Here is a 16,762-nt window from a genome sequence, read left to right as displayed (position 1 = left end):
CACAAAAGCACCTCATCCCGGCTTTTACTGCTTCCCTTGAGCGTCTCGATGACAGCTTTGGCATAAGCAGAGCTTGCAGGCCTGCCAGATGACGCAGCTTCACTGTATTTGGTTTGGCCTGGCTGTCCATGCCAGAACAGGAGTGTGAGGTGGAATTGGAGGGGCACACCAGGCTCTTCCACAGTATTTGTCTTTGAGCTGTGTGTTCTGGCTGCTGGTGACTAGACAGGGAACTGGCATCTAGGCGTAGCTCTGTGGACAGCAGTGGGGGCGATCTGAGGTGCCTTATTCACTTCATTGTATTAGATGAGACAATAGTGATGTTTGAATATAATATGATATCATGTAATTTTGACTAATCTGTGTGATGGACTGGTGTCCCGTCCAGGTTGTATCCTGACTTGTGCCCGTTGCTTGTTGGGATAGGCTCAGACTTCCCTACTATCCTGAATTGGATAAATATACAGTTTTGTTAAAGTCCTGAATAATGCTTTTTTTTTCTTTCAATTGCAAAACAGGAGATTTACTCAACTAACATTTCAGTTATTAGTCCCAGTTATTAGGTCCTGTCATCGCAGAATACAAGTGCAAGAATATTCTTTCACATATTCCACTTTCTCAAGATCAGTGATCAGATCAGTTATTAATAATTCTATAATGTGTAAATGTGAAACTAGAAACAGGCTCTAATTCTAGTCTTGACAGCAGTCCCCGTGTTTACCATAGCAAGCTGTAAAAGCTTCTGTAACCTTTAGATGTTTGTAATAAAGGGCTCTCGTGTTATGCTGGGAACCTTAATGGAACAGCTCCGTGATGGACAAAGAGATTATCCAATTTAAACAAAGGGGTGAAATATAGACTTCTTTAAGCAAGGTGTTTTTGATTTAAGGGGCTTAGTGGGAAGCATAAAAAACTATGTTAAAGTTTAATGCTCATAGGGCCATGCAGCTTTTCTTGTTGTGCAGTGTGCTACACTATAGGTTGCCGTTTCCTAAGGTTATTTGAAGAATTTGTGTACATGCTTAGGGTTGTGATGTTTCCCGACATCTGTTGGTGATCCACAATCCACTGGGCAGCATTGAGATTTTGGAATCCCCTTTCATGAAGATCTCTTCAAAGAACTTCATATCTGAACACAAAATTCTTATGTCCTGTTTCTAATATTTCTAGGATATTTGGTTTGAGTTCAGAAACTTAAATCCACAGAGGCACAGGAATATACTGACAAACAACAGGTTTACCTGTAGCCACGTATTTGAAAAATAATGTGAAGTTATTCAAGTTTGAGGGGGAAATCGAAAAAAGCAGCCTTTTTTAAGAGCGGCTTTTTGCAGTGAAAGTGATTACTGTCATATTGCAGTAATCTGACTTTTCTGATACAGCTGACACTAGGTAGAGAGCCGCAGGGTCAGTCTTTGCATGCCAAACCCAGTAAGCCAGGCTAACTGCACCAACCCTAGTGCCACTCTGCCAATAGCGTGGCATGGATTGGTTAATCCTGGTCACGCTTGGCTGAAGGCAGCCCAGGACTGAGCTGTCAATTCCTGGACTGTAGGACATGGCTTCAGAATAGCCATATTCTCTGATTGGTTCATTTGAAATCCCCCCATGACCATCTGTGACAAGCAAAAATGCATTCCTTCCATAGCATTTGATTTTGTTCCATATCACATCTTAAAATGGCAAAAAGTATTTGTAGTTGTACTTTTGTCTTTGAATAGTTAAAAGAGTTAACCAGGAAGATAAGCTGCAAATCTTAATAATTTCCAGTATACATAGTGCTTGGCCAGGTGATTATGTATAATTAGTATAATTACTGTACTATGCTGCATTCATTGTCTGATCTATATGTGGTGCTTTTATCCTATTTAAACCGCAGTTTAATTTGTGGTTTTTCACTTGGATATTAGAATGTCTGTGATTTCCAGGTTTCTACTATACATTTTAGTCCATAATTGCTTATAGGATCACAGTTCAGCAAACATACAGTAAGTCATTACATTTTGGGATAGATGACTGACTGGAATGTGTAAGATGGTTAGAACTCTGTTGCTCTTTCCAACAATGTCACCTTAAAAAAGATGATAACAATAAGAGTTATTAATATTATTAGAGCCCAGATTCCTCTGGTGTTGTATTTCCGTCAGACATGACAGTTATTTCATATTTTCAGTAAACAAGTTTGTGTTTGGCAACTTTTTTTTATATCTAAAGGTATAGTAAAGTGCACTATTGTTTTACTGTTTAAGTAAATAAATGCAGGTTGTCAGGCAATAACAAAATTGTGGTATAACTTGCACTACCAGTTAACTGAATGAATGCCAGGAACTAGAAAAAGATATGCACACCTAGATGCAGCTTTTCTTTCAGAGAAGAGAATCCTCAGAATTTTTTTAAACCTTTTTGGTTTATGTTTTATTGTTTTGTAGACAGGTTTCAATCATTGCTTGAACTTGTGTTCCAGCTCAAGCTACTGAGCTGACATGCCCAACTAAACTCATCATCTCTTAAGTAACCAGGTGAAAGTTCAATGTTAGTTATGTTTTTAATATTTTACTTTCATTTCTGTATTCTTTTCTTATTTCCTTGTGTGTTATGTATCATCTCAGATGCTAGACAAATATGGTTTCTTTACATCCTGCCCAGACTTTGAAAAAACAGAAAGAAAAAAACCCAAGAGAGCACACTATCCTAGCTTATTATTATTTGCTATCTATTTTTCACTTAATCAAGATGTTTTAATTTATTGAGACCCAACACTGTCACAAAAGGATTCTATTTACAATAAAGAAATAGCACGAACAGTAATCAGAACAAAAGTTTGAAATTGGTAGAAGCATAAAAATGTGCATCAAAAATACACAGTAGAAAAATGACACTGATCAAGCATAAAGGGTAGAAATCTCTCTATATGTGTCTTCTTGAATTTAGGCTGTCTTCAATGTATTTTTAAAATAAAAAGTCAGACATTTGTGAAGGGACAACAAGTCCTGTCAGGATGGGAGCTGTGGTCTGAACTGTATTCCCCAGGAAGCTGTGGGCCATGTCCTGCTACACTCAGTCATCACCTGACCAATCGTCTTGTCCCAGCTGGTCAGGTGATGAACTATAAAACAGGAAGCAGACTCTTCCAGTGGTCATTCGGAATCTGCTGGCTGGGGGAGAGGGGCAGAACCACTTGACTGCCCTGCTGGAGTGAGTGAAAGAGCTGAATCAGTGCCTGATCCCAGGAGGTGTTCTTATTTGGGAGAGTCTCTGAGAGTGAGAAAAAAGGAGAGATTTGAATTTTTGAGTGTTTTCTCGAGGAGGTTTCTTGGAGAAAGACTGCGAAGGTGGAGTTTGTAAGCAGCTTATCTTCCTGGTACATACAGTTTATTGAGAGAAGAGAAGAAATGTAGTTAGTAGCTCAAGAAAGAACTTGGACTTTTGATTTGCTTTATGTTTTGTTGTGGACTTTTTTAGTGCTGTAAATAAAGAGCACTGGTTATGGACCTTGTGGCTGTGTGTGTCTGTTTTCCTAAGAAATGCTAGTAGCTTGCACCCCAATCTCTGGGTGTGTTCAAATAAAAATTAATTTATTGCTTTCTGATTCACCTGAAAATACCAGGGACTATTCACCACTGAGAGATCTACATATTAGGTACAGGAAATTAAAAAGTCACATGAGAACATAGATTAGAAGTTAGATGAATGGTGGTTTCAGTTTAACTTACTCTTAATATGTGTTGTATGGTATACAGTATATTGTGATATGGCCGAGTCAAATAAAAAAGTCTTATTCCTATTCCAAAGTTCCTATTGTAACCAAATACTGTATATAGGATGCTATATTAACGTATAAATATCAAATCAGCCCATTTGGCTGTCATTTTCTGTGCTTCAGCTCTTGGCATTGGTGTATCACCTTATTGCCTTATTGTGTTGCGCTTATTACTGCAGATAAATGTTTATTGTCTAACAAGCAAGCTGCAAGTTGCCTTTTGTTAATTTAGTTCTGCAGAAAATGGAACGCTGATGTTCCTGTAGCCGAAGAATTGTGTTCCGAGTGACCTTGACTGTGTGTTGTCACTTCAAATCTCCCTCGGGAAATTTTAAGTGAAGTAGCATGTGCGAAGGCAAGGCTAAATTGCTTATTTGTTAAGAAGAATGCGAAAGAACATAACAGTGTATGCTGCACATGCAGACGGATTGGAAATAGCAGCAAGTGACTTGGGAAAGGGCAGATGAGGGGAGATGATTTCTAGAGAGAGAATGGGGCCCGGGTTGTTTTTCCAATGCAAGATGGTTATTTATCTGTTTCTCTTTGCCCTATGTAGTAAAACTGCAGTTAAAAAAATGATATTTTATAAATACTGTTTGTTTTTTAAGTATTTTATAAATATCTTCTAACTTAATTTAAGATTTACACTATTTGCAGTACAAAGGTGATATTCTTACATTACCTGCTGCTCTTGTTTTCTGATGTTACTTGTGTTGTGACATTGCAACATCAGTTTTTTTAACCCAGCAACAGGATAGGATCATTCACAGCAGATTTAATGCTTCTAAGCTCTTTAAGGTATTTATCAGGACCAAAATACTTCAAACTCAGCACTAACTCTTTTTTGACTGGTCAGTGTGTATTAGGCCAGAGAGTCACCTTATTATTAGATTTGCTGGCCTCCTTCCAGGAGTCTCTCGATGAGAGCTCTTCAGCCAGAGGAATCTGTACCTGCAGTGGACGATGACACTTTGTTGTGTAATACCATGGAAAAGAGCTGATGTGTATCACAAGTCTGTTATAGTGACTCACTTTTCTGGGTGCTCAAGGGAACTTAACTCTCACCCTCTGCCACCAGTGGTTTTCAGTGTGCTGGGATCGGGCACTTGGAGGCACTTGGAGGGGGTGACTTTACGCCTGTCAGCCAGCACCTGTCCTGTGTTTCAGATGCTGACAGCACTCTTCTCTTCCCCTCCAGCCCATCAGCCTCCTGCTCAACCCCACTACAGGACTCAACGGCGCCACCATGACTCTGCCCGCTGCTCCCCCCAGCTACGCTGAGGCCACAGCCGGGGACAAGGAGCCGGGGTTTGCAGCCCCCCCCTACGCCACCCCGCCACCCCCTCTGCCGCCCCCTACTGTGCCCATGCACCCGAGCTGGGCTTATGTACACCCCAGCCCAAGTGAGTGGCCACTCCGTTGCTACAGATTGTTTCAGTCAAACAACTCTTTCATTCTTTACTCACATATTGTTTTTGAATGTACTCCACGTCAAACTGTTTCAAGATTAGGCTTTGCTGTGCTGTGTTAACCCTTGGGATATGTCTTTCTATGTGTCGCTCACTCTGTGAAAAGTATCTTTCTTATATTTGCCTCTCTTTTTCGAGCCATGTCTGTTTTCCACTGTAGTACTGGTCACCCATTCTCTGTCCAGCTAAAGCCAGCGTCACACTACAGGACTCAACATGACTTCTAGTCAGAGAGCATGTCAAATGAAGTGTCTGCAGTTGCTGAATCTCATCTTAGCAGGTGACTAATTACAGCCTGACTCCTTTCCTCATGACTTTTCATCGTGGTTCCAAATCTCATATGGCGTCACGAAAGTACCACAAGGATGCCTCGTTTTGGCAGCCAGTCAATGTGGAGCACAAGAGGAAAACGAAAGTTCAGTAAACAAACAACATGGAGATCAAGCACGTAAAACATCTTGAAAAGTGTAACACAGACATTGGTATCCACAAATAAACATCTTCAAAAATATAATTCTTCTTTATAAATATAGACTAAATTGACAAAAATAAAACACCTTTAAAACAAATATTGTAAACAAATGAGTATTGCACTATAACATTTAATATAATATATCTCACAAGTACACATCTGGCTCACTGCCCGCCCCTACAACCTGCGACTCGCTACAAGAAAATCAAACCAGTTGTAGGGGCAGTTAGGGCACTATGAATGAGTCACTGGGGGTGTCACACTACACAACTGATGGTAACCGGCGCACGCTGCAACTCTACAACTCGCTGTGATTTTGTTACGATTATGTAAATGAAGGCTACGACTGAAAATCAGGCATAACCCTCTACTATAGCCACCCCTTTCTTTCATCTCCACACCCTCCACCCCGATCCCATTCATCTGAACTCAAATTTAGCTGTTTATGATCACTGGAAATTTGAAAAATAACACAGTGAAGTGGTTGATTAGATCTTGTCCAGGTCCGGTGGCTATCAAAAGTATTCCCCCCCTGGGGTTTTTCACATTTCACTGTGTTACAAAATACAATCATACTGTATGTATGTGGTATTTTTTTGCCATTGTTCAACACAAAATACTCTATAGTGTCAAAGTGAAACAAAATTCTACAGATCCTCCTAAATTAATTAGAAATATAAAACAGAACATTAGTGACTGCGTAAGTATTCACGCCCTTTACTACGACACACCTAAATAGGCTCTTGTGTAATCAGATGTCTTTCAAAGTCATATAATTTGTTGAATAGAGTCCAATTAGGGCGTTTCACATGAGTGTAGGATAAATATATCTATCTCTAGGCAGCAGTGGTGCTGTACAGACGGACTGAAGAAAAACAAAGTGTTGAGTAACAATATGGCTACAGATATGAATTAGAACTTAAATCTGTTGGTTTTGGAGTTGGGGAGTCGGTATCTGCGTTTTGATGGGAGTAACTGGAAATTATTGAAGAAGGGGTGTGAAGAATCGTCACAGATGGATTTTGCTTTACGCAAAACACGTCTATGATAGATGGAGGAGAGGGCAGGAAGATCAACAGCAATGACATCTGACATTTTCACAAGAATACCCAGATTCAAGGAAGGGCCGATAGAACAAAATCACAATGAATCATCGACTTTAAAATACTTAAGTTTCCTTAAGAACAAAACATGCTGTTGCACTTTTTTGAGGATCGGGTCAGTATTGGCTTTGACATTTAGCTTGGAGTCCAGAACAGTCCCCAAGTACTTGTATCGTTCTATTAGTACAGCTCCCAACAAAAAGTAAATCATGAAGACAAAGGAAATTGAAAAACACCAATCAGGGGAAGAGTATAAGAAAATTTCCAAGGCATTTCATATCCCCCAAAGCACAATTAAGTCCATTATAAAGAAATGTAGAAAATACAGCACAACTGTGAAACTGTGAAGAACAGGGTGTCCTCAAAAACTGACTACCCAGGCGAGAAGGGCACTTGTCAGGGAGGCCACCAAGAGGCCTTTGACAACTTTAAAGGAATTATAGTCTTTAATGGCTGAGATGGGAGAAACTGTGCATACTGGGTGCCATCCAAATTTGGACTTAAGGGGAGAGTGACAAAAAACGAATGATAAAACTCAACTACACTTTTCGAGAAGACACAGTGGACATTCTGAGACCAAGGGGAACAAGATGTTATGGTCCGACAAGATCAAAATTGAGCTTTTTGGCATCTATAATAGGCGGATTCTTCACTGCATAAGGGCCTGGAAGACTTGTGAAGATAACAGGAAAAATGGACTTAACGAAGACAGGGAAATCCTGGAGGAAAACCTGTTGCAACCTGCAAGAGACATGGGACCTGAGAGAAGATTCATCTTCCAGTAGGAAAATGACCCAAAACATAAGCCAAAGTCACGCTGGAATTGAAAAAAGTCAGTGTTCTGGAGTGGTCCAGTCAAAACCCAGAGCTCAATCCAATCAAGAATCCATAGCAGCAGTTTAAAATTGCTGTTCACTGACAGTTCTAAACATGTGTCCAAACAGCTGTTAGAAATGTATTTAAGAAGACTGTAGTTTCTACCAAATATGTCTCTACCAAAACGTGTCTCAAAGGGGGAGAATACTAATGCATTCAGTTATTTTTCATTTTATATTTATTTTTAATTTAGGTGGATCTGTAGAATTTTGTTTTTACTTTGACATTAAAGAGTGGTTTCTGTCAATCAATAGCAAAAACTCCCAGTTATATACACAGCCACTGTAGGTCTGAATGAGTTGAATGGATGGTAGTTTATGGAGGTGTGACTGAAAGGCGTTATTTGAATGGTAAATATAATCTTTAAACCGTGTTTTTTAAAGTTTGCAAATACACTCAAGCCCATGTCTGGTTAGGGCGGGTAGAAATGGTGCCTGAAATGTGTGTTCCAACTAGATCCAGTCCACCTGGGTGAGTCGCTTACCAACACTAATTCCTCTGTTTTCTGTCCGTCTCACTCAGGTCCAGGTTACACTAACCCCTATGCCTCGGACATGTCTTCGCCGTTCTCGGACCCCAGCACCACCGGCAGCTGTGACGGCCTCAGCGGAGATGGCTGGGAGGACAGGAACATCCGCCGCATGTTCATACGCAAGGTGAGACAGAGAGGGAGAGGAGCTGGAGCTGATACAAGGGGAAGAGAGACAGAGGAAGGAAGAGGAGATGGTACAGGGAGACGAAGAGAGGAAAAAGCTGGAGACTGTGAGAAATGTGGAGACGGGAGATGAACAAGAAATAGACATGATTGGACGTCTCAATGTAGTTCAGTAACTAAAAACGGAAAGTAAAAAGGCTTTCCTCTCCTGTACTATATTTTAGAAAATGTAAATGTTTGATACTGTTGTGCTAAAGAAAAACCTTAATCCCTAGTCTGTAAAAGAATGTAAAACTGTAGGGAAGGGTCAATTCAAATATATAGAAAGAAGTTTTATTTAATTTCTGTCCTGGAAGCGAGCATTTTCACAACCTGATAGTTTCTTGCTATACTGTATATTGCAGTAAAAACAGCAAGTGTATGGCTGTATTGCAGTGAACACAGTTGTTTCTCTTTGACAGCACTGTTGTCTCTGTTTCACAGGTCTTCACCATTCTGATGGTTCAGCTAATGGTGACATTTGGCATTGTGGCTCTGTTCACTTTCTGGTGAGAAACCTTGACTGTTCCCCCTGGCAGGTCCATTGTCTGTGCACTGTGGCTGATCATCAGGGGGCATAATTCAGTCGTGTGTTTCTGAGGTTACAGTAGTTGTTGCGCAGTGCAGCTTTCATTTAGAAATTAGGTATATGAATGCAGAATTCTTTGCTTCATCATCTTCTTTTGTTTTGTTTCCATTTTGGTCCGTCATCTCTTATGGAGTTTAATCCTCTCAGACCCCCATCCAATTAAGTTCAGTGTAAAGTCTGAATTTTCTGTCCTCAGGCCAGCAGCTCCAGAGTTCCAGTTCCTCGTGTGTATGAGTCTGCATGGTGCAATTCAAGAGGGAACATGTGGCTGCATCTGCAAAGAACAGAAGACGCATATCTAATCGTTTTGTGGTTTTTCTTGCAGCGAACAGGTCAGACAGTTTGTGCAGTACAACCGTATTCTCTACCTTGCCTCATAGTAAGTAACCACATCAATCTGATCAAGTGCTGTCTGCTCGCTATTTGTAGAAAATAATTCATAAAGCATTTATAAAGCCAAAAAAACAGAGAACACAAAGCTTATCTTTTGCTTGTAGACTGAGATACCCTAAAATGGCAACTGGTTGCGCTCAGTTGTAGAAATTATTCTTAGACAAAGCTGTGCAACTGGCCTACATTTTGCCTGCACAGAAGCTGTGATAGCAAGTGTCGATAATTTCTTCTCATCTTCAGAACTTGTTTAATTTGTCAGCTTCTGCCCCCCTCTTTGTGTATTTTGGTGTATTTGTAAAATGAATAAAATTATACTCAAAACTGAAACTGGAAATGAAGCTGCACCTAAAGAACTGTCTACAGTTTGATGGTTATTTGGCAACAAAGTCTCGTAAAGGGCTGCTGGCAAAAATAACGATACCACAAAATTCAAATTCTTCAGTGCAGGTTTCACTGTTTCACTTTCTCCTGGTTGTGGTGTGTGTTTAAGTTGTCCTCTGTTCCTTTCAGCATCACCTTTATGGGAACATACCTGGTGCTGGTGTGCAGTACAAGTGCCAGGTGAGATTAAATGTCAGGCTTCACTCAATCTGGGTTACAGCATGAATACAGTGCAGCGCCTTGGTAATTAACCAAATCCCATATGTCAGCTGTACTTATTCCAACACTTTAAAAAAGAGACTGTTTTAGTTCAGGTGGGTAGCTGCGTCAGCATGCGTAGGCTGCAAAGGAGCAAGTAATAGGTTTATTCCATGCTGAAAAAAGAAGAAAGAAAACACAATGTTTCGGCCGTGGAGCCTTCTTCAGGTGTTCCTTGACTGTTTTAGTTGCTTTCTTGAATTATTTTATGTAACCAGGTAAGTCAGTAGAGAACAGATCCAAGATGAATACAGCATACATGTACAGTTATACAATTTTAACATAATATCCCTTGATTTAAACTCTAATAGTTTAAATCAGAGAATTTAAATTTAAGGGATGTTATGTCAGAATTGTATAAAGCACTAGTAAGGCCTCATTTAGAATATTGTCATTTCGGATTTAGAATAATTTAGAGTAGTGTCACCACATTATAGAACATATATTGCTGCTCGGGAAACAGTCCAGAGAAGAGAAAGCAGATTCATTTTTGGGACAAAGCCATGTGATAGCCTGAAGGATCAAATTGGTTTGAATCTTCAACACAGGAACCTAAAGTATGATGGGACCTGTTACAAGTATTCAGAATCTTCCATGGCACTGACAAAGTGTAACGGGCAGATTCCTTCAGAATTAAAAGTGAAACACGAACCAGAGGGCACAAGTGCCGAAAAAGCTGCCCAGCAATGTGGTTAAAGCCGATACTTTTTTTCAAGAAATGACTGGATGAGATTCTTGGATCAATTAGCTGTGAAGTACCAAACAGGCCAAATGGCTTTATTATGTTCTTATCAGCGTTATAGACATAAAAGAGTGAAAGAATAGGACAGTAAATATCAAATCAGATTACAAGGCAAAACCTAACAAGACATGACACTGTTAACAAGTGTGAGTGTCAGGCAGAAAAGATCATACAACTGAACCCTCAGATAAAAGATGAATTATTTCCGTTTTACTTGATTCAATATGACTTGTGCCCCTCAATGGTAGTTTCTTATGGTATGATTTTGAATCTTGGCTAAGGTCTGAACAGAAGGATCTTTTTAAATTGTAAGATGGCACAAAGACCTTCAATACATTCTGAATCTAGTAAAGTGTATTCCCAGGTCAAGTTCTGCACAACAACTTAAAACAGTGGCATATTAAAGAATCCTTGAAACATTGAAGCAGTTAAAATCCATTAATGTTGCACCTTCTCCTCTCCTGACCTGACCACAAATAATTGTCCCACAAGCACACAGTTGGAAAGGTGCTCAAAATCTGAAGAATGAAAACTCGGAAGCACAGCTTCATGGTACTGCTAATATTTTTTCTGAAACATCACAATCTGAATCTCGGCCAGGCTTTGAGCAGAAGTATTTCCAGCCATCTTGATGTTGAAGGAAGCGTGTTTTAATAGGAATGTCTTGTAGGTGTTCTTGGAATGAAGGAAAAAAATTGTAGAGGTGCATTTTATTTGACTAAATCATTTCCCCTAAACAAGAGGCTTTGTAAGGAGAATAACCACTTCTGCACATGATGTTTTGGGCTGCTAGTCCAGTGCATATTTTTTACTCTAAAATGCCATTTATTATTAATGTGAAACGTGGTGACTACAATAGTTGTAAAGTTGTAAAGTAAGGAAAATATATTTACAAAAAGGGCAAACCAATGAACAATTATTTTTAATTGAGGTAAATTGTAATCAAACCAAGTGTTTAGTTTTTTTTTTAATTGAGATAAAAATAAAAGATCATTGAATCAAATACAATTCAACAGATTGTGGGATACTAGTTTCTCCCATTGATTAATGATCAGTTATAGTTTTCAGGGTCACACCACTCAGCCTAAAGTTTTATACCACTGCCACCCTCTTCCAGAGTGTACAGTGGCAGACGTGCTCCCTGAAATGTTTGAATAAAGTACTTTGTAAATGTTTAATTAGTCCTAGAAATGTTGCCCTGTGGCCTGTATCCTAAGCCTTGTAAGTTAGCCTTGTGTGTTCTGAAATACTTTATAAGAAGTTTAAACATTACCATCTCAGAAGCTAAACCTGGGGCTTGTTGGTAGGGGAATTAGAGACCTCTAAGGAAAACCAGGCTGCTGCAGGAACTGGTGCTGACCCTGAATTTCACATCCGTTGCCCTGGAGACACAGTGGTGTTGGAGGTGCTGTCCAGTGATTAAGAGCCCTGGACTAAAGTCTGGCCTCCCCAAGTTGTTCCCTTAGGACTCCCTAACTCCCTTAGAGAAGCTATTTCTCACTTCTTTACCTGAAGTGCTGTGCAGTGGGCCTGCTGGTGTGGAATGACTGCTGTGTATCACCCAGGATCTGCATTCAGTGATGGATGAAGTGGTTCTGTTTTATATGCAAAACATATTGGGATCCTTTGGGATGAAAAACACTGAACAGATGCCAGTAATTATATGAGTCAGCTATGGGATGAGTGAACCAGAGACACATCAAGCACACAACACTCTTCACGCTGCTAATGCTGTGATCTCATATGATCCTTGTGCAGGGCTGCCTAGGGGAAGCCAGAGCTGCTTTGGGTTTTGTACTCCTAACTGGGCCACAGTGACCTCTGCTGGCAAAACAGGCATCTGAATTTTTTGGAGGCAGGATTTCATCATTGTGTTGCACTGTAGGAAGAGGTGCTGAGTTTTCAAAATTTAAAATTGCTGGATTGATTCATTGATTGGGAGGAATTAATTAAATAAGTTGCTGAAAAGTTACCCATATAAAATGTAATATTTTTTTCTTCCTTTTGGCTATTACAAGTAAAGACCTTTAACTTTAATATTTGGAATAAGGATTTTCACTCCCTTTGCAAACAATGAGAATACATAATAGCATAGTCATATACTGAATTTCACACAATGCCTGAATACAGAAATACTGAAATGGCAATAAAATAAAAAAAGAACAGCAATAAAAATCCCCTGAAACACATTCAACCCAATAAAAAAGGAAAACAAATACTTTTTCCATATCTAAAGTCTATTATTAATAACGCTAATTATAAACAATTTCTTAATAAATAACAAGAAGATATGGTGTTGAAAATCAACAGGACTGGTGATATTGATTTTTAAAGGATAAATAAATGGTTGTTCTCCTCTTTTCAGACGGCGGTATCCCACCAATCTCATCCTGCTGGGCATCTTTGTGAGTATTCCGTGAAGGGAAATGCATCACCAGTCTCCACCCTGGGCTGCTGTTTTTTGATGCAGAAGTGGCCTTCACTGAGAGTTGAGTAGCTTCCTCTCAGCTTCCCTGTGTCCTATGTAATGGGATGTGGACCTGCTGGACTGACAATGAGCTGTGTTTCAGAGCGGTCTTTTTCTTTCCTCTCTTTTACTGGTGATGATGGCATCCACCAACTGCTCTCTTCTTATATACTGTTTATTTTATTTGGCTGGTTATTTCTGTCATCTTCCAGTCACGTATTCTGCTTTGTCTGAATTGTCGTCTGGTTCATTTTGAAGTGTGGAAATGGTACCGTACACTGACTCAATAGCAGCAAGTTCAGACTTAGTGATTGACAAAGGTCTGAAGAGGCAGTACTGTGGAGTAGTTGTTAGAGTTCTGGCCAATGCTGTTGTACCCATGAGTCAGGTATTATTTGCTCCAGTAAAATACCCAGATTTATTGATGGGTGCAAATGTCATTAGATAAAAGCAGCATCCAAGTAAATAATACTGATGTGCAAGGCCACCTTGAGAATGGAAGAAAAGTGTAACAGTTCAGGTACAAAAAATGCACCATATCAAGGCTTTGAGGGTCTTGAAGTTGTCCTGATGAGTTGTAAAGTAGAATTATCTATATACATCTCATTCTATATTATTCCTTCTTGTTAACTATCAGAAAGCACATTTCAAAAAGCCATCGCAAAAAATGTGCAAACCAGCTAACCAGGGTGGTTGGTATACAGTAAAAGCTGGAATGCCATCCTCTAGCATAAGGAAAGTTCACTTAATCTTTATCTTTAAAAGAATAAATCCACTATTCTTTTATATCTGGGGTGTACAGTCTTGGTCCTGTAGAGCTGATGTGTCTCTTAACGTGCTGGTTACTGTACTAAACCGGATCTGTTTAACAGCAGCTCCCAGCTCGTCAGGTGCTGTTGCCTTGAAGAGACCTTGAAAACCCTAAGCCTCACGAACATCCAGGACTTGGACTGGACACGCCTGCTCTGCATTTTCAGTCTTCTTTATTCCTCTCATTATGACTGAAATGCTAAACCATTTCATGTTGCTTGTGGGGAAAATTCTATGATCCTTAAGTTTTCAAAGACGAAACAGCAGTGAAATAAAAGAGCAAATAAGAAAGACAGTTTTCCAGTCCCCAGGTACCCTGAAATTAACTTTCCATGCAGTGACTGTGCACTCCATTTCTTCTTGTTTCAGACCCTGGCCATGTCCTATATGGCAGGAATGCTGGCAAGGTAAGATATACTACCTGGGAGTCAAGAAATGGTTTAAATATAAATGAATGAGTTAGGAATGACTGAGTGGTGGTGCCTGAACACCTACTGTAGCTGCTGGAGTGTGAAAGTCCCTTAGCAATTAAAAAAGCAAGAGCTAAGGCAGTGATTAAAAGATTATGACAGACAAAGTGTGAGAGTTATGAGTGACAAGATAATGAGAGAAGGGGAGTTAGTTGCATAAGAACTGTTACAAACTAAAAGAGGTTGTCCACCCCACCTGGCCTCTTTGGTAGTTGGCTTATTAATTCAAAGATCACATCCAGCCCTTTCTTAAAAACAAAAACCTTGTATTGGATTCAACAAGGCAGGGCAGTTTCTCCCAGACAGCCACAATTCTATAGGTAAAGAAGTTAGGTTTCTCAGTTTTAAATGCATTTCCACCTAGTTCCCCCTTGTTCCCCCTTGTGCTCTCTGGTTCATGTTTCGTTGTTCATTTGGGGAAAAAATGAAAGAAGAAATCTGTGAGCATTCTAAAATATTACTACAAGGAATGACTAAGTAATACAGGAAGAGTGAATGAGATTAAGTGTTCAGATAAGAGAGTGAATGAGTAGGACAACTCATGAACTCAGACACTGAGGGAAGGACTGTGAACTGTTTATCGGATTGTTTTTGTTCTGACAGTTTGTAAGCATGTGTTTTGGTTTCGCAGCTACCACAACACCAAAGTGGTGATGCTGTGTGTTGGTATTACTGCCCTCGTGTGCCTGGCAGTCACTCTCTTCTGCTTTCAGACCAAGGTGAGCTGACTGGGTGCGTCTTGAATGCTGTGATATGGTGCATTGGAGCTGTGGGTGTGCTGAATGGCATTGCAGATCCCCTGAGAATCCCCTGGGCTTGCTGCCTGGGGTTTACATGCCTGGTTCTGCCAAAGAAACCTTATCATGCTGAACACTATCTTCCCTGGTACAGAATGCTGTATTACAGCAGTTGGAAAAGAGAATAGGAAGAGAATACTACAATAGAGAGAACATGTCTGTTTGTCAGACACTCAGGCATAGCTTTCAGTGCACTTGGATTGTTACAGATGGCATCCTATCATTTTGTCAAGCACTATTCATCAGCAGATTGTCATCACCAAAATTACATTGAGTTAACAACTCGATGGCAATTTTGTCACGTTCTTTTCATCAGCACATTTTTCACCACTGATAACTTGTCGTGGAATTACATTCCACTTGCCATTTCTTTCAAAGCATACCCATTACTAGAGCTGTGGTAAAATCATATTTGATGTATATTTTCATACAACATAAATAACAGTCTCCGGAAAAGAAAAGAGGTTGCAGACAGCCTGTTTTGAAGACCAGTTTTGTCTAATGTCCAGGAACAATTCCAAAAAAACAAAAAAAAAAGTTTCCAAAATGATTGCCAGTTCTAAATCTCACAGTTCCTCTAAAGCAGTTGTAATCCAAGGCCTGTGTTCATGATCAGTAGATTAATTGATCACAATTATAATGCTGTTTAGATTTCAAAGGATCCTACTTCATCTACCACTGAAATGGTACCTGTACATGACACCTCAGTACAAGACTTGTGGCAGCCATCCAACACCAGCAGCCCCACTACACAGGTAGAGAAGTCAGAAATTGTTTTGCTAGTTGGAATTGAGGAGCAGTTTCAGGTAGGTCTGATTGTACAAGAATGCAGTGAAATTCAAATAGTTTAGTTCCAAAGGTAAGAGCACCACTTACATGGTTCGTAAGTCAGTAGCTTAAACCTCTGGTTAGAAGGACACAAGAGACTGGAAATCAGAATGTTAAAAATTAAATGCACTTTATTATCAAAATTGTCTTCACTTTAAAATATTTTTCTAAAAAAAAATCTTAGTACTTGCATAATATAGTTTTAGTGTAAAATAGCAAATAAATCTAAATATCTAAAAAAAATTCATTATGTCAATTAGCAAGACTTATTTCACATTTTCAAAAACAGTGTGAGCTTTCAATGATTCAACATACCATAATTTGAGTTGTTAGGTGTGTAATCAGTTTGCAACTCACATGAATAATACATAATAATGCATAATACATAACGCCATTCATGTGCAGAATACACCATTCTGCCAAACCCTTGTACTAAAACAGAAACGCCCAGTTTTTTGGGGGGTGTGTAATTTATTTTTAGAAAATTGTTTTTAATTGTTGTTAGTAATACTTGCATGCCCACATACAAATTTATTTTTTTTATTTGGGTGGATGTCTCCTTCTCGTTTATTTATATCACAGCACCAAAATGAAAGTCCACTTGAACGTAGACCTGAAAGAAACAGTTTTGGCACTCTTTGGTTTAAAAGAAG

The 16,762-nt window shown here is 39.5% G+C and overlaps 1 protein-coding gene across 2 annotated transcripts in view; it reads left to right on the top strand.

Moving 5' to 3' along the window:
* The window catches only part of faim2a (Fas apoptotic inhibitory molecule 2a), a 34,287-nt gene that overhangs the window by 9,305 nt on the left and 8,220 nt on the right, over positions 1 to 16,762 (top strand). The window contains exons 1-9 of one of the 2 annotated variants that reach the window (XM_015354218.2): positions 3,140 to 3,195; positions 4,959 to 5,163; positions 8,203 to 8,336; positions 8,819 to 8,883; positions 9,289 to 9,342; positions 9,867 to 9,917; positions 13,103 to 13,142; positions 14,384 to 14,421; positions 15,116 to 15,203. In XM_015354218.2, the coding sequence (XP_015209704.2) occupies positions 5,007 to 5,163; positions 8,203 to 8,336; positions 8,819 to 8,883; positions 9,289 to 9,342; positions 9,867 to 9,917; positions 13,103 to 13,142; positions 14,384 to 14,421; positions 15,116 to 15,203 (627 nt within the window). In that variant the 5' untranslated portion in view covers positions 3,140 to 3,195; positions 4,959 to 5,006. Of the gene's footprint in view, positions 1 to 3,139; positions 3,196 to 4,958; positions 5,164 to 8,202; positions 8,337 to 8,818; positions 8,884 to 9,288; positions 9,343 to 9,866; positions 9,918 to 13,102; positions 13,143 to 14,383; positions 14,422 to 15,115; positions 15,204 to 16,762 lie in introns of those variants that run through there. The other variant, XM_006634175.3, reaches the window with a different exon arrangement.

The sequence above is a fragment of the Lepisosteus oculatus genome, chromosome 6 (assembly GCF_040954835.1).
Source record: "Lepisosteus oculatus isolate fLepOcu1 chromosome 6, fLepOcu1.hap2, whole genome shotgun sequence".
In the NCBI taxonomy this organism is placed as follows: Eukaryota; Metazoa; Chordata; class Actinopteri; order Semionotiformes; family Lepisosteidae; genus Lepisosteus; species Lepisosteus oculatus.
Note: the sequence above shows the minus strand (reverse complement) of the source record. Positions and strands in the feature narration are given on the sequence as shown.